The sequence below is a fragment of the Saimiri boliviensis genome, chromosome 13, assembly GCF_048565385.1.
Source record: "Saimiri boliviensis isolate mSaiBol1 chromosome 13, mSaiBol1.pri, whole genome shotgun sequence".
NCBI classification, from domain to species: Eukaryota; Metazoa; Chordata; class Mammalia; order Primates; family Cebidae; genus Saimiri; species Saimiri boliviensis.
In genome coordinates, this window is record NC_133461.1 from 31655036 (window position 1) to 31682522 (window position 27487).

General features: G+C 42.1%; 1 protein-coding gene across 11 annotated transcripts in view; it reads left to right on the forward strand.

Annotated features, from left to right (window-relative positions):
* Window positions 1-27487, forward strand: part of PIAS2 (protein inhibitor of activated STAT 2) — a 139363-nt gene that overhangs the window by 58885 nt on the left and 52991 nt on the right. For all 11 annotated transcript variants that reach the window (XR_012513109.1, XM_039463628.2, XM_074383513.1 and 8 more), the window contains 2 exons: window positions 19785-19835; window positions 19946-20036. Coding sequence is in view for 10 of the 11 variants with exons in the window: in XM_039463628.2 (XP_039319562.1) it covers window positions 19785-19835; window positions 19946-20036 (142 nt within the window). In the remaining variant the exon portion in view is untranslated. The remainder of the gene's footprint in view (window positions 1-19784; window positions 19836-19945; window positions 20037-27487) is intronic.

Sequence of the window (27487 nt, forward strand, 5' to 3'; positions counted from 1 at the left end):
TTGGGGGTTAGGACTTCAGTGTATGAATTTGGGGGATACACCATTCAGTCCATAACAGTTAACCTGCCTCTCTTATGAAAGGGTAGTATACTTTGAATAAACTCAGCCAAATATTTAGTTAATACTGTTTATTTGAACAAATTGTTAGCCTTTGAATAAAACCTCAGAATGTCTTTGTTAAATGTGTGCTCTGAATGAAGAGACCCCCCAAACAGGCTTTGTGTGAGCAACATGGCTGTATATTCACCTGGGTGTGGGCAGGCTGAGTCTGAAAAGAGAGTCAGCACAGGGTGGTGGGATAGGAGTTGGTTTTATAGGTTTGGGGTAGGCAGTGGAAAGTTACTGAAGTTACAGTTCCAGGCAGTTTTTGCAAGCTGGGAGGGGGTCATAGGCTCTGGAGTCACGAGGTTGACCAAGGTCAGTCACAAAGTCCAGTTGCTTTATCAGTTGAGGCAGAATTAAGGAACAATAGAAGAATGTCTCAGAGTTAATTAGGCACTGCAGGGGTTGATCATTTCTTCTCCTTTTGTGGTTTTCCAGTTAATTCAGACTTTCTAGTTCTAGGAACTCATCTGGAGTGTACGTGCAGGTCACAGAGGTTACCATGCTATCCACGGCACAGTCAGCTGGCCTTACATTCCTGTCTTTTTATATTTGTAATACAAAGAAAAAAGAAATGAAGAGTGAAGGGCAGTGGCATATTAGGAAGGCTGGCACAGACTGGTGATGGGGTGATGTTTCTCAGGGCTTTTTTGAGTGGGATTGGGGGCAGCACGGAAACATAAAAATGGGAAAGAATTTAGACTGCCAAGAGATTTTAGGGCAAAAGTTGATATTGTGGGGTTGTTAAAAGGAGCATTTTGTTGTATTGACTGATTGGTTATAGCTTGGATACAATTTTGTAGGAATTGAGAGGTTAGGTCGGAAAAGGCAAGGTCCGAATAGAAGAAGGAGAAAAATGGGTATAAAGGGGCCTGCTAGTGGAAGGAGCCATGATATCCAGTTAGAGAGTGGCCAGCTAGGTTGAGAATAATTATTTGCCTGATTATCAAACTTTTGGGCTCTGTCTTTGAATTTATTGATAGCATCATATATGAGGCCAGACTGGTTTACATAAAAACAACATTCTTCATTTAGGAATAGGCAAAGACCTCTTTTTTCAGCAGTAAGTAAATCAAGACCTCTGTAGTTTTGGAGGACAACTGCAGTTAGGGAATTTACTTGAGACTTAAGAAGGGATAGTAATTGAGTTATTTCTGCAATGCTAGCACAGAAATCATTAGAGAAGCTACAGAAGGTGACAATTGAAGTGGTAACGCCTGCTGTGCCTTTGCTGAGCGCAGTAGTAATTTCTAACCCTACAAGTAAGGGGATCAATGGAATGACCCACTTGTGTCGGGACTACAAGGGGAACAGGGAGGCTTTCGTCTCTGTTGGCAAACTGAATTTTGGGAACAAGGAAAACTAGGGTAGAAGTGTCCAGTTGGTAGGAAGGCAGATGTAAGAAGAAGAACCACAGAGGAAAAAAAAAGTCCTTGGCTTAGGCAGAACTGGAAGTATAAACTGAAAAGATGAGAAAGTGTTCTGCAGGGTGGGTGGTTGGAGTCTTTTATCCACATACCAAAGGAACCAGCAAGGGCTGCGGCTGTTAAAGGTTGTAGTGGGGTTTAGTGGGGTAACTGTGTGGAGGGAGAGCTTTTGTTTTCATGATATATAAGGAAGTGTGTAGTATCTATAAGTAACCACTCAAACAGAGACTTTCTGAGGTGTGGTATAAGTAGGGGTGACTTCGTTAAGTAGTAGTGGTGTTAGGAAAAAGATGCCTAATGAAAGTAAAAGGTATGTTCTGCTGGGCACGGTGGCTCACGCCTGCAATCCGAGCACTTTGGGAGGCCGAGGCGGGTGGATCACGAAGTCAAGAGATCGAGACCATCCTGGTCAACATGGTGAAACCCTGTCTCTACTAAAAATACAAAAAATTAGCTGGGCATGATGGCGCATGCCTGTAATCCCAGCTACTCAGGAGGCTGAGGCAGGAGAATTGCCTGAACCCGGGAGGCGGAGGTTGCGGTGAGCCGAGATCGCGCCATTGCACTCCAGCCTAGGTAACAAGAGCAAAACTCCATCTCAAAAAAAAAAAAAGAAAGGAAAAGGTATGTTAGGTTTATATCGGGTTACTCTTCCGCTTCGGGGATATGGGTGAGTTTAAGAGAAGTGAGGGAGAGTACTTGCTACTTCCAGGAGGATGTGGAGGATTCAGGCTGATTGTCTAATGGACACAGCTTTATCCTGGAATGATGGACCCACTGGGGAGGGTCTTGTAGACGGACAGTGGTTGGGGTGCTGTAGACTACCAGGAAGGGTCCTGTCCATTGAGGTTGCAGAGACTGAGGGATTAGGCTTTTAACTAGGACTGACCTTCTGGTTAGGGTGTTTTCATATGGCCAGGTATCCGGAATGGGTAAGAGGAAATTAGCAGCCTGGTGGATTTCTTGGCTGGCCTGTTGGAGGACTGGAAGATAGTCACCAGTAGGACTTGTGTCTGGAATAAGGTTAGGCCCAAGCAGTAAGGTGCAGCCATATAGGAGTTCAAAGGGGCTATACCCTGTGAGTTTTTTAGGAGTGGCTTGAATCCTGAGTCCTCTGCAGTGGATAACTCCAGCCTTGGCTGGGAGGAGAGTGGCCTTAAGGAGGACCTTTACTGGGGACATTGATAATAGAGGACCCTTGTGTAGTAAGAAAACCTCTTTCTGCCCATATGGCAGCATGGTGGTGTAGGATGTGGAAGGTATATTTAGAATCAGTATAAATATTAACACGTAGTCCTTTGGCAAGAGTAAGAGCACAGGTTAGGGCAGTTAGTTTAGCTTGCTGAGAAGTGGTGGAGGGGAGAAGTGTGACAGCTTTGATAGATGAGTGGGATACAACAGCATAACCAGCTTTGGCCAGTGCCAACTGACTGGGCTTTGGAGAACTGCTATCAATAAACCATGTGTGGTCTGAGTCTGGAATAGGAAAAAGAGAAATATGGGGAAATGGGGAAGATTCTATATGGATTAGGGAGATGCAGTCATGGGGTTTAGGGTTTGTGTTAGGTATTAAGTGAGAGGCTGGGTTTAAGTCAGGTCCGAGAGCAATGGTTACCATGGGGGTTTCAATAAAGGGTGCATAAAGCTGGAGTAGGCGAGGGGTTGAAAGTAAGTGTGTGAGGTGTGAAAAGGCAACTAAATTTTGGAGGCTGTGAGAGGTATAGAGAGTAAGTGGGGCGTAACCTGTACTTTTAAGCGACTCTGGGAGTATTACAGCTGTTGTGCGTAAACATGACAGCCAGCCTAGGACTGTGAGGACAAGAAGGCCACTGGTTGTGGGCCTGGCTTTTGTGTAAGAAACCCTGCTGCGCAGCCTTTTACTTCTGTTGTGCAAAGGGAAAAGGGTTGGGAGGAGTTGGGGAGTGCTAGTGGAGGGGCCGTTTCCAGGGCCTTTATTAACCAACAAAAGGAAAGAGTGGGGGAAGGATTTAGGGTCTATGGGCTCAGCTAAGTTCCCTTTTGTAAGTTTATAAAGTGGTTTGGCTAGTAGGGCAAAACCTGGTATCCAGAAGCAAAAGTGTTTTGAGAAAGGATTTGACTGAAGTAATGAGGGCTGTCTTGGAAACCTTGGGGAAGAACAGTCCAAGTTAACTGCTGGGACTGGTGGGTGTTGGGGTCAGTCCAATTAAAAGTGAAAAGAGGCTGAGATGAGGGGTATAAGGGGATGGTAAAAAGGGCGTCTTTCAGGTCAAGAATAGAATAGTGAGTTCTGGAAGTGGGTATGGAAAATAGAAGAGTATAGGGGTTTGGTACAACTGAGTGGATGGGAAGCACGATCTAATGAATGAGATGGAGGGCTTGGGCTAATCTGTAGGATTTGTCTGGTTTTTAGACAGGTGGGATAGGGAAATTGTAAGGATAGTTTGTAGGAATTAAAAGGTCATGTTGTAATAAATGATAACAGGATTTAGGCCTTTTAAAGCCTGTTGTAGGATGGGGTGCTGGTGCTGGGTGGAATAACGGTGGTTAGGTTTTAAGTGGTTGATGAGGGGTGAGTGACTTGTAGCAAGGGATGGGAGGTGGTGTCCTGCACCCATGAATTTAAGGGGACACATTGGGGGAGCTATCGAGGGAGGTGTGGGCTCAGGGAGGAGGGCGGCAATGAGGTGCAGTTAGGTGCGGCTGTAGCCCAGGAATAGTTAAGGAGGCAGACAATTTTGCTAGGATATTTTGGCCTAACAGGGGAACTGGACAAGTGGGGACGATTAGAAAAGCATGTGGAAAGGAGTGCTGGCCTAATTGACACCAGACTTGAGGAGTTTTGAGAGGCCTGGAAACCTTGCTGTCAATTCCCACAACAGTTAAGTAGGCCAAAGAGACACGTCCTTGAAAAGAAGACAGTGTGGAGCAAATGGCTCCCATATTGATTAAGAAGAGAACGGACTTACCCTCCACCATAAGAGTTAACTGAAGCTCAGCGTCCGTGATGGTCCAGGAGGCCTCCGAGATGTTCAGGCAGTGTTAGTCTTCAGCTGCCAAGCCGAGGAGATCTGGGAAAGATTCAGTCCAGGAGCTTTGCATTGGAGTTCCAGGAGCTGTGGGAGCAGCAACTTGAGTTGGACAGTCCAACTTCCAGTGGGGGACCTGCACAGATGGGGCAAGGCTTAGGAGGAATCCCAGGCTGCAGGCATTCCTTGGCCCAGTGACCAGGTTTCCGACACTTGAAGCAAGGTCCGGGAGGGGTGGCTGGACGCTGCAGTCTGGTCGCTTTGAAGTCTTTGTGAGGCAGTGGTGAGGCTGAGGTTTGTCTTAAGGCAGAGGCAAGCATCTGTAGTTCTGAGATATGGTGCCACCGGTCGCCTTCTTCCCTATTATTGAGAATCATGAAGGGGTGAGATTGATTACTTCCTGTTGTGGGGTTTGAGGGTCATATTTTAATTTCTGTAGCTTATTTAATGTCAGGGGCTGATTGGATGATAAAATGCATGTTAAGCATTCTTCAGAGGGAAATGTAGAGTAGAGAAGTAGGGATGTTAAGTACTTGGACGATCTGATGAAAAGGAGCCTAACCATTGGCTGACTTGGGAAAGGTCAGATAAAGAGAAAGGAATATGCACACTTACTATGCCTTTGGCTTCAGCCACCTCAGCTTCCTGAGTACGACGAGACTCACAATTCTCACTCAAGTGAGAATAGATGGGCGGGGTGGAGGACTTAGTCTCAGGCAGGACTAAACTGTAAGCAAGACCGAGTATGAGGTGGGGAAGTGACAAGAGGGGCATAAGGAGGTGGGTTTTGGCCGAGGAAGAGGAAGGAAGCTCTAGGGGGAGGTTAAGGCCTGGATTAGGGTCTGGATTAGACAGGCGGGGAGGAGAAAGTTCAGATGAGTTGAGGGACAAGGAGGATTCTGAGTTACTGGCAGAGGCAGGACGGGCGGACAGAAGGGAGAGAAGGAAAATTTGGGACGGGTTGCCTTGAGAGCAAAGAGTAAGGAGGGGTTGGATTGTTAAGAAAATTCCTGGATGTAGGGAATTTCAGACCATTTTCTCATTTTATGACAGAAGTCATCTAGATCCTGCAGGATAGAAAAATAAAGGTATCATTCTCTGGCCATTTAGAACTATTGTCCAATTTATATTGTGGCTAACCAGTAGTGCAGAAGAAAATAAAACTCTTGGGTTTTAGGTCAGGTGATAGCCAGAGAGGTTTGAGGTTTTTTAGAATGCAGGCTAAGGGAGAGGAGGGAGGAATGGCAGGTGGGAGGTTGCCCATAGCTTAAGAAGAGTGATGGAGACAGGAAAAGTGAATGTGCGATCAAGCAGCTTAGCAGGTGTCTCATACTAAACCTTGGTCTGTACCTGGGGTGAATCAGTCAAAGGGGGCGTCCCCCTCTTTGATCTGTCACCCTCGAGTGTGAATGAATGACCAGAGCAGACATCTCCTCAGTGATCAGTCATTGAGGGAAGACTGTCTTCCTGGTTCCATGACCTGTGTAGGATTTTTTCCAGTCATGAACCTCACAGAAAGTCCTGTCTTTCTTGTCTCCACTGAAAGGAAGAGGAAAATGAAACTGAAAGGAGATTGAAGGTTGACAGGTATCGAGAAGGGCTAAAGAAGAGTTAAGGCAAACCGCTTACCTGATGTGAAGATGGTGAGTGGGTCTGTGGGCTGGCCTGATGAGCCTAGGTCATAGGTAGGTCTCTTCATGGAGGGAGCACAAGGAGAACAAGGACAAGGGGTTTGGTCTCCCAAAGGAGTTCCTCCATCCCAGATTTTGACACCAAATGTTAAATGCTCTGGGTGTGGGTGGGCTGAGTCTGACAGAGTCAGTGCAGGGCGATAGGGAAGGAGTTGATTTTATAGGTTTGGGGTAGGCAGTGGAAAGTTATAGTTCAGGGCAGTTTTTGCAAGCTGGGAGTGAGTCGTAGGGTATGGAGTCATGAGGTTGACCAAGGTCGGTTACAAAGTCCAGTTGCCTTAATCACTTGAGGTGGGATTAAGGAACAGTAGAAGAATGTCTCAAAGTTAATTAGGCACTGCAGGGGTTGATCATTTTTTCTCCTTTTGTGGTTTTCCAGTTACTTCAGACTGCCTAGTGCCAGGAACTCATCTGGAGGTCATAGAGGTTACCTCCAACTGGGACAGTGAAGAATAAAAAAATAAAAAATAAGCAGAGGTTACCATGCCGTCCATGGTGTGGTCAGTTGGCCTAAAAGATAATTTTTTTAAATGAAAAACTTATTCCAGGGCTGGGCATGGTGGCTCATGCCTGTAATCCTAGCACTTTGGGAGGTAGCAGGATCACTTGAACCCAGGAGTTCATACCAGCCTGGGCAACATGGCAAAACCCTGTCTCTACAAGAAATAAAAAATGAGTCTTACCTACTCAGGAAGCTGAGGTGGGAGAAACACTTGAGCCTGAGAGGTCGAGGCTGTAGTGAGCTGTGATTGTGTTGCAGCACTGCAGACTGGGTGACAGAGTTAGACCCCGTCTTAAAAAAAAAAAAAAAAAATTATTCCAGGTAAAGCAATATAAAAAGAATTTATAATAACAGCCCAAAGATAGGGTGTTCATAAACTTTAGCATTCCAAACTGGGGCATTTTTGAGGGTGAAAGTAAACATTACTAATAATTATTCTGGGATATGAACATAAACTGAGGCAGTTTTGGAGAAAGACAGCTGTATAGTCATCCTGACCAAAAAATTAGTAGAAATATTAAAACAATTATGAAAAGTATTGGTAGACCATTTGTAAACAGCAGTTGAACTAAGAGAGATAAGAAGAAAGGAAACCTATAGCATACAGCTTTCCAATTAAAAATATTTAAAAAGAAGTCCAGTTGTGGTGGCCCATGCCTGTAATCTCAGCACTTTGGGAGGCTTGAGGTGGGTGGATCACTGGAGTTCAGGAGTTCCAGACCAACCTGGTCAATGTGGTGGAACCCCATCTGTATTAAAAATATAAAACAATTAGCCAGGTGTGGTGAGGAATTGAGTACGTTAGAGGTCTTTACTTCCTTTTCAGCTATTCATTAGAACACTCTGAAATGTTAAGAACTTTTTAAAAATAAGATTGTTGCAGTTAAGTAAGTTTGGAAAATTCTGTACTTAATTACATAAATTCTTTTTTTTTTTTTTCCCCGAGTCAGAGCCTTGCTCTGTAGTCTAGGCTGGAGTGAGTGCAGTGGTGTGATTTTGGCTCACTGCATCGTCTACTTCCTGGGTTCAAGGGATTCTCCTGCCTCAGCCTCTTGAGTAGCTGGGACTACAGGCACGAGCTACCACACCTGGCTAATTTTTGTCTTTGTAGTAGAGATGTGGTTTCGCCATGTTAGCCGGGCTGGTCTTGAATTCCTGGCCTCAAGTGATCTGCCTTCCTCGGCCTCCCAGAGTGCTGGATTTATAGGCATGAGCCACTGTGCCTGCCCATAATTACCTAAGTTCTTTACAGCTGGACCTTTTACAGTCTTTTTTTTTTTTTCCCCAGGAGAAATGATTCAGTTTATTATTCTCAACTTGACTCTATTCCACTTTAGATTCTAACACTGCACGGAGCTACCATGCTTAATCCCATAACAGTTGCATCCCTGGAAAGGTGAAGGGGCTAAAACACAAAGTCAGAAACTTTGGGAAAACCCAAGGTCACATGCACACCTCTCAAACAAGGAAACAAACTGTAAGGGCTCAGTCACTGTACACAGCAGGTGTGAGATGGGCAAACTTCTGTTCTTTTGACAGTGTCCAAATGGATAAGTCTCTGGTTTCTTAGGCTTAGTCATGGTCTAAGGTTAATAGGAAGGCCAACAATGTTGTGAGCAGGATTCAATTTCTACAGGATCATGGGGTATCATCTACCACGTGAAGGGGCTCCAGCAGGTTGGAGATGTCCAATACTCATCCAGATTAGAATCCTGATGCCCTCGACAGAGCTCGGGCTCAGGCAGCTTTGGCATTGTCTTCTGGCTCACCTAGGAAACGCTCCTGGGAAATCGGGTAGAAGGTGTATCCGTAAATAGCTAATACCAGGGCCTCGATGCTTAGGCTGGTCATGATGTTCCAGGTCCACTTCTGTGGTAGGGCCTTCTGCCACTGGGCAAGCTGCACCTGCTGCATGAATTGCACTGGTACAGGTGTCAGCTTCTCCTGAGTTGGGTTGATAATGCTGAACGAACTGGTCTTCTACACACTTAGCATCCAGAGGGTCACCAGTCCCTAAGCTGCCATGTTGCTGCTCCTCCTTTCGCAGTGCCTCAGAATTGTTAATAGATGATCATGTGAATTGTCAGTCTCCCAAGATGGCAGATCCAGATTTATGGATCATGCAGCTGCTTTGAACACCTACCTTCTTGAAGATGCACTGTTATTTGGAAGACTCTGGGACCCAGCTTTAGATTCTTTGCCTAATCACATCACTTTTATTAAAATTACATATCTCAACAAAAATCTCAATGATTTTGTAATCTTACTCTGTAAAGTCCCAAAGCATAGTACATAGATAGAAAGACTGGCTTACAGCAATCTTTGGGATAGTAATAAACCAGCTACCAAATAAATACACAAATAAAATAGAACAAATGAGAAATCATATTTTTTGGCAATAAGAGCTTGGATTCGCAAAGGAAACAAGCACTCAGATGAAAAGTTTTCTCATCAAGGCAATTTACTTCCGGAGAAGGGTGCTTCTTGCATACAGAGCAGTGGCAAGAGCACACCCAACAAAGGAAAGCAGGGGTTTTTATTCCTAATGCTGTCCCTGTTTCTGTATCCTCCCCCTGTTAATAGGGATTGGACCATTAATTGAGGTCAGATCATACAATCTAACTGATCCCAATAAGCTAGATTTAGCATTTAGAATAGGACAAAGAACCAAGAAGTTTATTGCTTGTACCTACCAACTTAAAGTAAGGTGGTGTGGGTTGGCTACAAGGCTTGGTGGATGGAGGCATGCCTGGGCATGTTAAAGGCAGGAAATATTACTTAGAAAATAGAACGAAGGACAAGGGGTTGAAACTCTTTGAAGAGAAACTGTTTGTTCCCAACAATTTTCCCCCTCTTGAATTTTACACTTTCTGCTTCAGACTTACCTAACATGGCTTGACTTTGCTATTCTTGATTGTCTATGAGAGATGATTGGAGACCCCTCCCTGGAGGAGAATGGGATACTGGACGAGCCCCCAAATTGTTAGAAATAAGAGCTTTGAGTTGCAAAGGAAACGAGCACCCAGGCAAAAAGTTTTCTCAGCCAAAAAATTTTCTCAGCAAGACAATATACCCCTGCAGAGCGGTGCTTCTTGCATACAGAGTAGTGGCAGGAGCACACCCAACAAAGGAAAGCAGGAATTTTATTCCTAAAAGCCATCCCTGTTTCTCTGTGCTCCCCCCGTTAATTGGGGTTGGACCGTACAATCTAAACTGATCTCTGTTGGTTACATTTAGCACTTAGAATAGGACAAAGAACCAGGAAGTTTATTGCTTGTACCTACCCACTTAAAGTAAGGTGGTGTGGATTGGTTACAAGCTTGGTGGATGGAGGCATGCCTGGGCATGTTAAAGGCAGGAAAGATTACTTATAAAATAGATTAAAGGACAAGTGGATGAACCCCTTTGAAGAGAAACTGTTTGTTCCCAATGTGTTTTATGTCCAAAAACTATGTCATTGGTCTTTAGTTTTGTTTTCCAGGGTTCCCTTTCTTTAGATCAACGTTTAGCAAGTGTTTATTAGGTACAAGGTACTGTGTCATATGGCATGATCCCTTTTTACAAGTCGCTTGAAGTCTTGGTGTCATATGAAAAGAGCCAATTCAGTAATGACAAATCAGAGCTGATTTATAGGAGGAGGAGGAGGGAGTCACTGTTAATCTTGGTGGTTTGGGAAAGCTTCACTGGAGTGTTATGTGGGCTTTCGAAGGAAGAGGGTTAGAGTAAGTAGATATTTAGAGATACATATTTTTAAGTGAATTTTTTTAAGGCTCTCAGTTGCCTTAAAAAGGCATGTGTTTGTGCATATGTGTGCGTATGCAGAATTTGGTTAAGTGTATCAAAATCCTGGACAAATTAAGATTAGCTGCTTCTGTCTTGCTTTTTGTTTTTTTGTTTTGTTTTGGTTTGGTTTTGTTTCTGTGTTTGAGATGGAGTCTAACTCTGTTGCTCAGGCTGGAGTGCTGTGGCATGATCTCAGCTTATGGCAACCTCTGCCTCCCAAGTTCAAGTAACTGTCCTGCCTCAGCCTCCCTAGTAGCTGGGACTGTAGATGCATGCCACCATGCCCAGCTAATTTTTGTATTTTTAGTAGAGATGGGGTTTTGCCATGTTGGCTAGACTGATTTCGAATTCCTGCCCTCAGGTGATCTGCCTGCTTCAGCCTCCCAAAGTGCTGGGATTACAGGCATGAGCCACACTACACCTGGCCTAGATAGCTGCTTCTGGAAAGGAGCTGGGAGGCTGGAGACAGAGTTAGGAGTCTTTTCTCTTTCTGTCCTTTTATATATCTTTTTAAAGTTCTAACTATGTGAATGTATTAACTAGTCAATAAAGAAATCACTAGAATTTAAATAATAGTTATAATTATTATTTTTGAGACGGAGTCTCGCTGTCACCCAGATGGGAGTGCAGTGGTACGATCTCAGCTCACTGCAACTTCCGTCTCCTGTTTTCAAGTGATTCTCCTGCCTTAGCCTCCTGAATAGCTGAGATTACATGTACGCACCACCACCCCTGGCTCATTTTTTATATTTTTGGTAGAGACAGGGTTTCACTATATTGACCAGGCTGGTCTCCAACTCCTGACCTCAAGTGATCTGCCCGTCTTGGCCTCCCAAAGTGCTGAGATTACAGGCATGAGACATCGCACCTGGGTATTATTTTGAATTAAAAAAATTTTATTGGCTGGGCACGGTGGCTCATGCCTGTAATCCCACCACTTTGGAAGACCAGCCTGGCCAACATGGTGAAACCCCTTCTTTACTAAAACTACAAAAATTAGCTGGACATGGTGGTGCAAGTCTGTAGTCCCAGCTACTCAGGAGGCTGAAGCAGAAGACTCTCTTGAACCTGGGAGGTTGCAGTGAGTCAAGATCACACCACTGCACTCCAACCTGGGTGACAGAGCAAGACTCCTTTCCAAAATAAATAGATTAAAAAAAAAATTATCATGTTCTGGAGATGGATGTTAGTGATGGTTGAACAACAGTGTGAATATGCCTAATGCCACAAATACGTAAATTTACAAATGGTTATGGTAACTTTTATCTTATGTGTATTTAACCTTAATATAATTTTTAAAATTTTTATTTTGTGAGAGGGTCTTGAGTAGCTGGTACTACAGCTGTACGCCAAAATACCTGTCTAATTTTTTGTTTCTATTTTTGTAGAGACCAGGCCTTGCCATGTTTCCTGGGCTAGTCGCAAACAAACTCATGGGCTCAAGCCCAGGTAGCAGTGAGCTGAGATTGCACCACTGCACTCTAGCCTGGGTGATAGAGCAAGAATCTGTCTCAAAAAAAAAAAAGTTTAAAAAAAAATCTTAGGAGACATAAAAGTCATATTCTCTTATTTTGAGAGAGGGTCTTGTGAATACTGGCATATTTACATTGTTGTTCGACCATCACTTTATCGACTCCTGTATCAGCTTCCCCAAGTGTTGGGATTGACAGGTGTGAGCTGTTGTGTCCGGCTTAAAAAACATTGTTTTTAAGTCTTAAAGTAATGTTGTTTGCAGTCTTTCCTCCATAAGGGGGGAAAAAAACCCATACAAAGATCACACACATACATGTGTATATATAAACCCCAACCTTTTCAGAGTTGTATAATCAAATAGTAAAATTCTCCCTCTCAATAAATGGAGGTAAACATTTGACACCCACTACCTAGCTTCATTAATTATCAGCATTTTGTCAGTCTATATCTGACTTCCTCTTTCTGCTTTTTTCTGAAGCAAATCACAGATGTCGTATAATATCACCTAGAAATACTTTAAGATGCGTCTCTGATGAATGTTTAACATAATAACTCTAAAAAATTGACAATTCTGCCAGGCGCAGTGGCTCAAGCCTGTAATCCCAGCACTTTGGGAGGCTGAGGCAGGTGGATCACGAGGTCAAGAGATTGAGACCATCCTGGTCAACATGGTAAAACCCCATCTCTACTAAAAATACAAAAAATTAGCTGGGCATGGAGGCGCGTGCCTGTAATCTCAGATACTCAGGAGGCTGAGGCAGGAGAATTGCCTGAACCCAGGAGGCGGAGGTTGCAGTGAGCCGAGGTTGCACCATTGCACTCCAGCCTGGGTAACGAGCAAAACTCCGTCTCAAAAAAAAAAAAAATGGACAATTCTTTAATATAAAATAATATCTAGCCCATATTCAAATTATTAATATTCAGACAAGGCTCATGTATTACTTTTGACTTTCATGTCTCCTAAGATTTCTAAAACTTTTTTTTTTGGAGACAGATTCTTGCTCTGTCACCCAGGCTGGAGTGCAGTGGTATAGTCTTGGCTCACTGCAACCTCCGCCTTCTGGGTTCAAGCGATTCTCCTGCCTCAGCCTCCCAAGTAGCTGGGATTATAGGCATGTGCCATCATGCCTGGCTAATTTTTGTGTTTTTAGTAGAGACGAGGTTTCATCACATTCTCCACTCTGGTCTTTTTTTTTTTTTTTTTTTTTTTTGAGACGGAGTTTCACGCTTGTTACCCAGGCTGGAGTGCAATGGCGTGATCTCGGCTCACCGCAACCTCCGCCTCCTGGGCTCAGGCAATTCTCCTGCCTCAGCCTCCTGAGTAGCTGGGATTACAGGCATGCGCCACCATGCCCAGTTAGTTTTTTTGTATTTTTAGTAGAGACGGGGTTTCACCATGTTGACCAGGATGGTCTCGATCTCTCGACCTCGTGATCCACCCGCCTTGGCCTCCCAAAGTGCTGGGATTCCAGGCATGAGCCACTGTGCCTGGCCTAAAAACTTTATATTTTATAGAAATGTTTATTTAGATAAAAATTATAAAAATAGTACATATAGTTTTCATCTTAGTTTACCCTAATATTAAATCTTACATCACCCTGGTACAATGATCAAAACCATGAAATCAACATTGGTACAGTAGTATTAACTGCAGACTGTATTCATTTTCACCAGTCTTTCACCTAATGAACATCTTCTGTTCCTAGATACAATCCCAAATCACATTTAATTGTTATGTCATTCTATTCTGTTATAGTTTCTTGGTTTCTTTGCCTTTCATGACGTGACAGTTTTGAAGAGTACTGGTCAGGTGTTCTGTAGACTGTTTCTCACTTGGGGTATGGCTGATGTTTTATCATGATTAGATGAGGATTGTGCATTTTTGGCAAGAATACCTCAAGTTCTGTGCCCTTCTCAGGGTACCATATCAGGCAATATAATATTGATGTCTTATTTTTGGTGATGTTAACCTTCATCACTTGGCTGATACTAGCTACCAGGTATCTGCACTGTAAAGTTACTGTTTTTTCCTTTGTTAATGATAAATATTTTGTGGAGATACTTTGAAATGAGGCACCTAGTATTCTGTTTTTCTTCAGACTTTTGTGGATTAATTTTGTGTTCACTCGTGAATCTTTCCTTTAGCAATTACTTTGACAAAAAGCATTCTTGTGCTCCAGTGATTTTCTGTTGTCCTTAATCTTTTTTACATTAGGGTTATTTTATTTTTACAAGGAGGAGCTGTCTCCTTTTCATTCATTCATGGATTTATTTATTTATTTAGAGACAAAGTCTCACTCTGTCACCCAGGCTGGAATGCAGTGGCATGATCTTGGCTCACTGTAACCTCTGCCTCCCAGGTTCAAGTGATTCTCCACCACGTCTGGGCTGATTTTTTGTATTTTTAGTAGAGGCTGGGTTTCACCATGTTGGCCAGGCTGGTCTTCAACTCCTGACCTCAGGTGATCTGCCTGCTTCAGCCTCCCAAAGTGTTGGGATTACAGGTGTGACACACCGTGCCTGACCTATTTTCTTTTCTTCTGAGACAAGGTGTTGCTCTGTTGCCCAGGCTGGAATGCAGTGGTCTGATCATGGCTTGTTGCAGCCTTGACCTCCCATGGTCAAGCAATCCTCCCATCTTAGCCCCACAAGAAGCTGGGACTATAGATGTGCAACACCACACCTGGCTAAAATTTACATTTTTTGTAGAGATGGGGTCTCACTGTATTGGGTAAACTCAGGGTAAACTCAGACACCTGTGCTAAAGTGATCTTCCCACCTCTGTCTCCCAGTGTATTGGGTTTACAGGTGTGGTTTTACAGATTCGAGCCACCATGCCCAGCCTTTTTATTTATTTATAACAGCATGGACTCATAGGTGTTCTATGGGTTATATTCCAATGTTATAGTAATTTGATTGCTCAAATTGTTCTATCTTTGGCTATTAGAAGTTCTTTCAGGTTGGTTCGTATGCTTTTTTGATATACCTCTTTCCCTGAAACCCACTTCGAACACTCTTTAATTTTTTGCACTGAAAGACGCTCCAGGCTTATCTTATGTTATGTCTGCCACACTGTGGAATTGATCAGTTCTCTAAGGAGCCCTGGTTTCTCTCATTAGACTTTATTTTATAACACTGTCTACTTTCCAAAAAAAGTGATTTATTTGACTCTAGCATATTGTACATTGTGGATTCAGATGATTGCTTCTTGTGTCATTTAACTACTTCTGTCCCCATGGTTCTCAAAGTTTGCTGCTTATTAGCATAAGCGAGGGAGCTTTAGGAACTTCACATACTCAGGTTTTATCCCACATCAGTTAAATTAGAATCTCAGGATTGAACCCAAACATGAATGTTTTTTAAAGTTTCCCAGGTTTCCATTATGCAGCCAACTTGAGAATGACTGCTGTGTTTCTAGCTCCTCCCCTTTACCTGTAGTGGTAGTAAGAGCTAGACTAGAGGCTTGAATACATTCTTGACATTCTTGTCCAGGTTTTTTTGTTCTTTCTGTTATATCTTGCAAAGATTGAACATTGAATTCAGTTATCTTCTTGGCTTCAGTGCTGCTCCTTCCATTTTGTACTAATATATTTTTAACCATGCTCTCTCAGTTCCTCACATTTACTTCTTGTACCCATTTTCAGGAATCAGTCGGGGATTCTCTTCTTGCTACTCTTTAATAATATTCATGAATGTGCTTTTTTTTTTTTTTTTAATGGTGGCTGCAAAATTGCCAACACCTCCCTCCAGACACCTTTTTCAGTGTCTCTCCTTTGACCTACAAGGACATCAAGCACATCTAAAATTGAACTTGCCTTCCTTCAGACCTGCTTGTCTTTTGATCTTATTTATTCATTCATTCAGCACATATTTATTGACTGTCTGCTGTGGACCAGACCGTATTCCAGGAACCAAAGATGCAAAATTAAAGAACAAACTGGCCCCAAGGAGATTTTTGCTTAGTGTATTTCCTTCTGTATTCCCCGTTTCACTAATGGCATTGGAATCTGCCTGGACAGAGGCCTCTTTCATAGCCCACTCTTCATTTACCACATCCTGTCAGTTTGCTGTGCTTCACAGATTGTTCTTTGTCATTCTGAATATTGAAAACTCAGCAATGCAACTCTACCTTTGAGGGAGCTGGTATGGTGTTTAGAGTAATACTAAGTAGAAAGTGAGTTCTGAACCAACCACTTAGGTCCATACGCCCTGGACAGGTGACTAAACCTCGCTTACTCAGCGTGTAAAATTGGAATAATGATCACCACCTCACTGGGTGGTTTGGGAGACTGATGCTATAACTTGCTCTGCCTCTTCTTGTCCTGGTGAGTAGCACGGCCATCTCTTGAGTTGCAGCATTTCAAAACCTGGACACCATCGTAGAAACTCCCCTTCCCGTATCCTGCCTTCTGATACCTAGTTATTCATTGAATCCTACTATTTTTTATGTGTAAATATCACTCAGTTATATTTATGTTTAATAGCTTTCAAGCCCTCAGTTTAAATTACTGTTATTATTTTTTGAGCTAGGGTCTTGCTCTGTCACACAGGCTGAAGTGCAGTGCCACAGTCAAGGCTCACTACAGCCTTTAATGTCCAGGTTCAGTTGATCCTCTCACCATAGCCTCTCGACTAGCTGGGACTATAGGCACGTGTCACAATACCTGGCTAATTTTTCTATTTTTTAATATAGATAGGGTCTCACTATGTTGCCCAGGCTGGTCCTGAACTCCACCTGCCTGAGCCTTCCTAAGTGTTGGGATTACAAGAATGAGTCAGTGTACCCAGCTTCAAGCCTTCGTTTTTGCCTGTTCAATTGTATGGTTTTGCCTGTTCAATTGTAATGGTCTCTTAATTTTTCATCTCCTACCTGACCATATGATCTTTCTAAAGGCCATTTAGTTTTTTCTCTTTTGATGCTTTAAACACTCTCTAATGGTACCTCATGAAGTCCACAATCCATTGCCTGGCAGTTCTTTTCAACATCTTGCTCTGCTCTTTTTTTCAAATCATCTTGTTACTCTTCTCTAACAACTTGTACTCTGTAGGCTTTCCCATTTGTGTTTCCTAGGTTAACTATGCTGCTTCACATCTCTGCACCTTTGCCTGTCTTCTTTCTCCATACTCTGCCTGGCAGGCCTCTTGAGCCATGTTTCAAGGGCCCTTCAAGTCATACCTACCCTGTGGTGCCTTTCCAGATTTCCCTCAATGTGTCTTTTGTCTTTCACTGTGCCGTGTACTCACGTTCTGTTACGGCATCATTGCATTTATTTCACTGCTTGCATTTGCCACCTTCTTGATGAAAGCAGCATCTGTTATTTTTTATCTTAAAACCCATTATAGTACCTAGTATATAATAAATGCTTCTTTTATATCTGATGGACCAATATGTAAAAGTTCCTAGAACAGTGATTGGCAGAAAATGAATGTCAGAAGATGTCTTGGTCATGACTTACAATGTTTGTGAAGATACTTAGCACATTGTTTTTCCCAGTTCATGTTAATTTCCCTTGCCAGAATAAAGTATAAATCTTTAGTGAGCTGTTCAAAACCCTTTATGCTCCTGTCCATCTTTCTAGGCTCATCTCTTGTCATTTCTCCTTCTTCAAATCATGTTTCCCATCTAACAAGTTTCTGATCTATCTCTGGTTGATCTTCAGTCTTTCCTTTTTGTTGGGAATCAGTGCACCAGATACCCGCAGTTACTCATGTTCTTAGTGCAGCCACTAAGCAGAAGTAGGCAGAATCACTGCTGTGAAAACCGTGTTTTCTAGTTTGATTGGACTAATTGTGATAACAACCTTGAACTTTCAAGACAAAATTTTTCCCTTTTTCTGTAGCATTTACTTTTCATAATGCACCGTACCACTTACCATATTTTGTTTTAGGTGTTATATGTCTGTTATCTACTTAGCATATAAATCATTTGAAGCAAATACTATTTTTATTTGTCTTTGAAGTTCCAGCGCCCAGAATATGAAATGTTTCTGAGTGGAGTGATAATGGGTTGCTCAGAAGAAGTCAGTATTGTCTAGGATATTGGGATGTTTTGAATAGCCATTTGAGAAGGCTGCTCTTGGTAAGGAGAATAGTGGGAGGAATGGAAACAGTCACAGCAGCCAGCTGCTCCCATTTGTTGAGCACATCTTATATTTAGGCACTTGACATGTATTGCTAACATGTTTAATTGTCACAGCAACTTGATGATGTTGGTGCAGTAATTTTCCATCTTTAGCAGATGTAGAAACGGAGGCACAGAATGGTTACGTGATTTGTGTGATGTTGTGCGGTTTGGGACTGTAGAACTTAAGGCGGTTGTCACTGCTGTGCTGTACTGCCTTTCAATGGAGCTAGAGGATTGGGAACAGTGAGAATACTGGCCCAGTTAGAGCACATGAGGGTTCAGTGTACTCCAGGCTTCTCAAGAAAGCACTACACTCTAATGATCTTCTCTCTGATGAGATTTATGACAATGACTAAGGATAATACTTCTTAAAACTGTAATGTGTATACATGTTACCTGAGGATCTTGTTAATATGCAGATTCTAGTTCTATTCTTTTTTTTTTTTTGAGATGGAGTTTACGCTTGTTGCCCAGGCTGGAGTGCAGTGGCGTGATCTTGGCTCTCTGCAACCTCCACCTTCTGGGTTCAAGCAATTCTCCTGCCTCAGCCTCCCAAGTAGCTTGGATTATAAGCATGTGCCACCACGCCCGGCTAATTTTGTATTTTTAGTAGAGATGGGGTTTCTCCATGTTGGTTAGGCTGGTCTCGAACTCCTGACCTCAGGTCATCTGCCTGTCTCGGCCTCCCAAAGGGCTGGGATTATAGTTGTAAGCCACCACATCCGGCCTGACATGCAGATTCTATTACTGTATTCTAGGATGGGGCCTGAGAGTCTGCATTTCTAACAAGCTCCTAGGGTTAACAAGCTCCTAGGGAAAAACAGTGCTGCTTCCCCTTGGACTCCTTGTTGCATGGCAAGAGTTTGGAGGGTTCAGTCTGAAATATATTTTATATGGCACCATTAGATTATCATCTAGAAATTGTAAGAGGTTCTGTACCTTTAATTGGGTACATAATTATGAAGTTGGATGGTATGGAGATGCTGAGACTCTAGGCCAGGTGTCCCCAAACTACGGCCCGCGTGCAGCCCCCTGAGGCCATTTATCCGGCCCCCCTCCGCACTTCAGGAAGGGGCACCTCTTTCATTGGTGGTCAGTGAGAGGAGCACAGTATGTGGAGGCCCTCCAACAGTCTGAGGGACAGTGAACTGGCCCCCTGTGTAAAAAGTTTGGGGATGCCTGCTCTAGGCACTAATTCTTTATCCTGGGTTTGTATTAGAATCCCCCTAGTAGCTATAAAAACTACTAATGCTTAGGCTGTACTTGAGATCAATAAAAATATCTAGTGAATAGGTCTTCGTATTTTAAAAAAAAATCTTCAAGTGATTAGAATGCACTAAGCAAATAGATTTATTAAAACTGTTTCAGAACCTAGGCTGCTTCCTTGCATGTTAATCAAGTTTGATGTCTGTGAAATAAATTTTGCATCTTCAAAGTTCCTGTGCATTGAAAATACCTTAAAATTGCCATAAAGATATGGCTAGAAGTTAAGCAAATCAGGTTTGTCATCATTACAGTGTTTTGATTAAGGCTTGTATTATTGGCAGTCTATTGTTCATCTTTTAGGGAATAAGAAAAATAAAAATAATGCTTTTCCTTTTTTTCTTCCTGGTGAGACTGTTCTGAGAATTCTCATTGTACTTTTGTAACCCGTTTTTTTTCTCTTTCCAACAGGGATTTTTTGCCAGGTGGTAGGAGAGATTATACAGTCCAAGTTCAGTTGAGGTGAGTTTGAAATTTTCTCTTAACTTAATTTTGTACTTGCTGAATTTTAAAACATGTAAGAATGTTTGAGCACACTATTTAAGAATACTTTTTTTCTTTTATTAATACAGACTTTGCCTGGCAGAAACAAGTTGCCCTCAAGAAGATAACTATCCAAATAGTCTGTGTATAAAAGTAAATGGGAAGCTATTTCCTTTGCCTGTAAGTCGCTTTTTATTCACCAGATTTGCATATAAGTTTAATACAAACACAGAGAAGGGCTAGAAACAGTGACAGCTGAATACCAATGAACAGTTTTAGCCTCCAGATTAAATACTGTTTTCCACTAGAGTGATCTGTGGTTTCTTGGATAAATAATAAGTGGCTTATTTCAGGTCTGAAGGAGATGGAAAAGATGAGTCTGGAATATCTTTTTTTTTAAATTAAAGAGACAGGGTTCTGCTGTGTTCCCCAGGCTTGATTTGAACCTCTGGGCTCAAGCAGTCCTCCTACCTCAGCCTTCTGAGTAGTGGGGACTAAACAGTTGTGCACTACTGCATCTGGCTAGAACCTGGAGCAGCATCTTGCCTAACAAATCAAGGATGCTGTGAAACACTCTTGGGAACATATCGAACAGCATAGTTGAAGGGGAGGACTTGGGCAGTTTCGTGTACAGGATAGCATGTGTGGGATATCTGGGTTAGCTGGGCTTGGCCTGTGGATGACATTGGGAAAGGAGAAGCTGCTGAGAGTGGCTGACTATAGAAATCAAGAATTCCCATTTGGGCCTTGATGATGCATTCACTTGTGGTGGTGGGTGGGTGCAATGATAGTTGGTTGACAACCCTTTTAAGCAGTGAGGCAGTATCTGGGCTTCAGCACCTAGGACGTATACAGTATGGTTGCATACAGCCTGTTTCTGGCCTAATAGATGGCTTTTGACTCTTCAAATCTTGTTAATCAAGTCTTAAAATAATAAAATAATAAGTGTAGAACTGGACTATGTATTGGTTTCCATTGAGGCCTTTAATACATTATTAAATTAGGCACCATTCTATAGAAGTCCAGCAAAGCCATAATCAAAAAAATAGTACATGACATTTGTCAAGCACTACAAAGTTGGAGGTGTATTTACTGTAACTGAATCTCTAAGAGAGCAGTGATTCCACCACTGTGCCCAAGTTGTCATTTCACCAGAGCTGACGCTCTTTGTAACTATTGAGAAAGTGGGGAAGCTGTTTAATATCCCTGATGAACACAAGACTGGGCTCTGGACTAATATATGAGCAATACTCCTAAGTAGCTAAGCAAGTCAGACAATATATATGGTCTAGGACTCTGGGCTCTACAGGGCCAAGTGCTCAGAATTGAGTCTCAAAGTGAAGAAAGCCGTGACCAGGCACTCTTGTCTTGTAGACAGAGGGATCTGACTTATCTTTGTTGTCAGGAGTCTCATACACAGCCTGTGGACTTAGAGACCTGAGAAAATACTTGCTTTGTGAATTTTACAGGGCTTGAGCAACACTGCATCACGGACTGACTCTTTTTGAAAGATACATGTGAGACTGAAAGCCGTTGAGACTGTCTGGAAGTGAAGGGTAATTGCAGAGTCTAAGTAGGTATGGTCAGGGAGGATTGCTTATTTGGCCCAGACCTGTTTCCCCAGGTGGGACATTTAGTCTCTCAGGTTTCTAGCTGCTAGCAACAAGATTCTCAGGAGCTCTTTCCCCCGCATGCCCCTGGCCCTCCTGTGGAGTCTTGCTCTGTCACCCACGCTGGAGGGCAGTGGCGCGATTTTGGCTCACTGCAACTCCGCCTCATGGGTTCAAGCAATTCTCCTGTCTCAACCTCCTCAGTAGCTGGGATTATAGGTGCCCCGCCACCAAACACAGCTAATTTTTATATTTTTAGTAAAGACAGTTTTACCATGTTGACTGACTAGTCTCAAACTCCTGACCTCATGATTCGCCCACCTCAGCCTCCCAAAGTGCCGAGATTACAGATGTGAGCCACTGTGCCTGGCAGCTCTCTTTTATTTGGATAGTTGGCACAAAGATCTGAACCAAGGGAATAAGCAGCCCTACTTGGAGCTGAAAGATACCAGTGGGTAACCACATGTGTAGGAAAGAAAGCCTGGCAAAATCAGACATTACAGCACAACCCTGTACACCTGTCTCATGGCCTTTTCGTATCCATTTTTCTTTGCTTGGATCTGCTAAGATTTCTTTCTTTTTTTTTTTTTTTCTTAAAAAAAAAAAAAGAAGGCTCCCAGTCTGTTGTGCAGGCTGCAGTGCAGTGGTGCAGTCTCGGCTTACTCTGCAGTCTCAGCTTCCTAGGCTCAAGTGATTCTCCTATCTCTTTTTAGTAGCTAGGACTACAGTGTGCCTGGCTTATTTCGTAGAGACAGGGTTTCGCCATGTTGCCCAGGCTGATCTTGAATTCCTGGGCTCAAGCGAGCAACCTACCTTGGTCTCTCAAGGTGTTGGGATTACAGGGGTGAGCCACTGCACCTGGCTGCTAAGATCTTTGACCTTTGACGCTCATTGCTATTTGCCCGTCCCATTATCTACGATGAAAGATAAGACTATGGAGAGCTTTTTGGTGTCTGTGGACTCACCTCGGAGACTTATCCTGTATCATCATGTGACTGTCTAGTGATGGGAGCTGCGTCTGAAATGTGTGAGGTTGTGCCTAAACTTTTTGGCATTGCTATGGAAAATGTGGTGGCTACAGATGTGTAAACATAAAAGTTACACAGAATTTCCAAATGAACCAGTCAGTGTCACATTTTGGGATGATACCTTCCTGTAGGAAGTCTACAGCACCACTGCTGATGGCTTGGAGTTTGTCACTCTTTCAGTTCTTTTGAGGGAGAGAAAATTAGGCAATTGAGTACTTCCTCTGGGGCACTGTTACTCAGTTACTGCTGATTTCTGTCCCAAAGCACCCACTAACCCTTGATTACTTGTATTGGGCTATTTGTGAACGTGTTGGCTACTACATAAAGCACCCTTTGTCTGATGAGTCTGACATCCCTGGAGCCACGGTACTGCAGCAGTTGCTCCATGGGCAGTTGTGAAGGAGGAGAAGAAATGGAGCACTGAGAGAAAGGCAAAGACATATTTCAAAAACAGAAGGCAGTGGGGAGGACTTGCCTGACCCTGATAGAACCATCCCAAAGAAAATCAGATGGCTGCCTTTCCCAAATAGCCCTTTTACCCTAGCCCGGTAAAGTCCTATAGACCAGCTGAAGGAAATTCACATGCATCTGATGGAAGACATCTTAAACCACAATTGCTGTTGATTGGAATAATGAAATATGGAGTCTTTATTAATGTTAAACAAGATTCTGCAGTTTTTAAGAATTACATGAGTGTGCCTTGGCCTCAGAAGCAAGCTCCTGTGGGCCTATAGGAGTTTCTTGAACTCTTGCCACCATGGAGAGCCTCAGGGACTTTGTTCTAGTTTTAAGAAGCATCAACAAGCCACAAAAGAAGTTTTATAGGTGTTCCTTGCCCATGATCCTGGTGTATTGAACCATGAATCCTGGAGGGATAAGCTTGAAACAGTTATGAATTGCCCATTAGAGCTCTGAATGTGCTTGCATTTGTCTGTGTCCTGGAGGAAGTCTTTATGTGTATGATATTACTGTAATATCCAGTCTTTATGGACCCATGGCAGTTGACTGCTATACTGTATGTACAAAGTAAACATAGGAATGGGGAATAGTATTATTTTGAAAATAGTAACATGTCCCTAGACTGTTAAGGATCAAATAGTGATGCAAGCAGCATATGTGCTTTTTTACCTACATCAGGATGATGAGTTTTACAAAAACACCTTCATGCATTCGTTTTCCAGCTTCCCTTGGTGGAGGGAAGACAGTAGCTCATAGCAGGACTTGTGGGATGGTGACATGCAGCGTGGACAGACAAGAAGCTGCTGAAGAGACCATCCCCCATCTTTGACTCCAAGGGCTGCCAGTGTACAGACTGACAGCCAGATGAGAACATTTTATGCTTTTATTGGGCACAGGAAAGAAAAAGGCCCTCTTTGCTTAGGGAGTTATTTTAAGAAGCTGAATTATTTTTCTTTTGAACAATTTGTGAGAAATGTCTGTAAAACCTGTGTAACTATAAGATTGATGGGAGGAAGAAGGGTTTACAAGAATATTTCTTTGAAAGATCCCAAAGAGTAGAGAGGATATGTGCTGTAATTCAGCTGGCAGTAATCTCCAAGTAGTTCCTTTTGGTACAGCCAGAAGACTTATCAGTACTGGCCCCCTTCTAATAAATTCTGTTTCTGAGCTCATGGATTTATGTTTCCTGATGTTGTGTGTTAGTCACCCTGATGGCTACCTCATGGTAAATCTCAATTGACATACCGTTTCTTCTTTTAAAACATATACTTGTGTCCACACTCACCCCAGTTTGAAGAAGCACCTCTTTACCTGAGAAGGGATAATTTTGACATCGGAAGGAATAATGACTATAGTAGACTCAAAACTATCAGATATGTAAGTGTGTTTATAATAATTAAACTAAAATAAACCACTAGAGGTTGCACTAACTCACTGCTCCGAAGGTTGATGAAGAAAGGGAATCATTGATTTCAAGGTGACCAGCTGTTGATGTGGTCAAGCCCTTTATGGAAACATTTTGGCTAATATAATCACAAGGGTAATAGAACTAGAAAATCATTATTCCACAATTCATAATCATATAATGAGTCTAGGGTAGCTATCATCAGTGGATGCCAAAGCTTGACAGGTAACTTTATAGTGGCGGGATCAGGCTGACATCTCCTGAACTCCTGATCAATCGACATCACTGAAAACAGGGCAAACAACCTTCTGTGCGTTATAATGTGGTACCATATGAAGTATGCAACATTTTCTGTAAAGTTTTCATGTCTAAAAATTTGAGCCCCAATTTAATCAAGCTTGTTTAACTATTGGTTTTAAAAATATAAAAATATATGGGAAGTAGAGCAACAAAACCTCATACTTCGAGGAAGCAGTATACCTAATCTAGAATGTGAAATCATTGTTCAGGTCAAAAGTACTGGTTTGTCCAATAGAACAACAGCATTGGGGAAAAGTGTGAGTGTTTGGAGATGGTGGGGGTTATGTTTATAGAATAGAGGAGACTTGAGAGACATAATTAAGTGCAGTGTAGGGCTCTAGTTTGAATTCTGATTCAAGCTGTAAAAGGACATCTATACTAAACTATATTTGGAGAAAACAAAATATATCTGAGATTTGCTTTAAAATAATCAGGAGTAGTGGTTGAGTAGAGTAGGTAAAGATTGTTCATGGGTAAGTAAATTACTTAACTGTATATGTGTATTATACTTTTTTCTCTACTTTTGTATCTGTTTAAAATTTGCAGTAATAAAAAGATGAAAAGAAATTTTGAGGCAGCTGGGAAATCTGAATTGAAAAACAAGGTATTAGGTGATTTTTAAAAATTGTGGTTATTTTTGTGGGGTTGTAATACTGTGTGTGTGTGGGTTTTTTTCAGTGTGTTATTAGAAATGCATGTTAAATATCTGTGGGTTAAATGACATGTCTAGAATTTGAATTTAAATACTCAAGGGCAGAAGAAAATGTGTGTGTTTTAGGGCAGATTGCCTTTGGGGTCAGAAGCATTTGAAACAAGATTGGCAGCATGTTGGTAATTATTGAACCCGATTGATGGGTTCTTGCTATTTGTTCCTTTCTTGTGTATGTTTGAAAATTTCTGTAAAGTAAAAAAGTAAATCTGTGTTATAAGTATTCAGGTAGTAGTGGTAATTGGAAAATTTGGAGGAAAATGTTAAAGTACAATAATTATGGATGATTGTCATAGTTGCAAGTAGAGTAAGATGTCATCAGAGCATGAAATATAAAAAATTCTTTGTGTCATAGGACCACCACAAAGTCTTCTGCTGGTGCTGTCCAGCGGCCTTTGCTCAGAAAGCTTGTAGATTTGCTCCACTGCTTCCCTGTCACATGAACTTGACTTTACTTTTGCTTTAATATGGAAAATTGTTAGAAATATGTGTGAAGGCTAAAATTTATGTTTTATAAAATTCCAACTATTAATATATTCTCAGTAACCAGGAAATTGATGGTTGGGTAGGGGTGGTACTGATGGTTAGAGGTAGAATACAAGTTAACAGATAATTCATAATTATCAGTATAGTCACACAATTCAATGGGATACAGGATAGACTGAAAACACTTTACACTGAGCAAGACTAACATGATTCTGAATTTGCTAAAATTTCATTCTTACATTGACTGTTACTCTCCCTGCTTTGCCATCCTTTTCTACTGTGTCAGAATGTCTTATGTCTTAAATTCTAATTTCCAGAGTGCACATTTTAGTTTATGAGTTATTTTTATTCTCCTCGCAGACTCTGTATCATCATTTTTAATTGTTTAACCTACCAGTGAACATACCAGCAATTATCTTCCAGGTCCAAAACAGGCAAAACAAAAGTTTGGTTCAAAATTGCCTAGATACTGATATTGATATTCCTTGTGCTTGTTGCTCATTGAATCGACTCTTGGAGTCTGTGTAAGGGGACTTTTCTTAGGAGTTGTGGTTTTTTGTTTTTTGTTTTTTGTTTTTTTTCTGAGCAACTTTTTTTTTTTTTAACCACTTGAGCAACTTAAGATGGGTATAACCTTCCTACATAACACACACACTCACACATACACACACACACTCTATCTCTTTCTTTCATTTCTATATTATAACGCAAGTTATTTAAGTTCTACTCTTTTACTCTCCTGCTCAAACTTTTTAGTGATTTTTGAAATTTGTTGCAAGTTACAGTTTACACATTATCAGGTAGACTCTCTCTTGATAATTACTGTCCTTCCTCTTATGAGACAGTAAAGGATATTCCCAGGTTGTGGTAAACAGGGTGTGTTACTCTGCCATGTGATACTACCAGTACTATTTTTCATTGGTCTTAAGGTGCAGATTTTAGCATTGCCAAAATCCAGAAGTGTCTTAAAATTGCCGGTGACCAGGTGTCAGCTGTGATGTGTTATCATCGCCTGCACTTGTACAACTTTGATGTTATTGCCATGGCATGACTGGTTAGCTGTACCCCCTTAGCTTTTCAGTTAACAGATTTTTTTTTTTTTTTTTGAGACAGAGTTTCGCTCTTGTTACCCAGGCTGGAGTGCAATGGTGCAATCTCGGCTCACCGCAACTTCCGCCTCCTGGGTTCAGGCAATTCTCCTGCCTCAGCCTCCTGAGTAGCTGGGATTATGGGCACGTGCCACCATGCCCAGCTAACTTTTTGTATTTTTAGTAGAGACGGGGTTTCACCATGTTGATCAGGATGGTCTCGCTCTCTTGACCTCGTGATCCACCTGCCTTGGCCTCCCAAAGTGCTGGGATTACAGGCTTGAGCCACCGTGCCCGGCCCAGTTAACAGATAATTTAAGGACATTTTGAGAAAGAAGCATGAATCCTGGCTGTTACCTGAAAATTTTTATTGATGTATTCTCATAAGATCCAGATCGTATCCCCATTAACACATCCAGTTAAGGGTGTCAGTGACTTGCAGATAAATCTGAGACGTTAGTGGAATGGAATACACTTTTAAAAGATACTTTCTCTCTAAAGTTCCTGCTTGCACATAGGAGAGTCTCATGTGGAAAAATGTGTGCA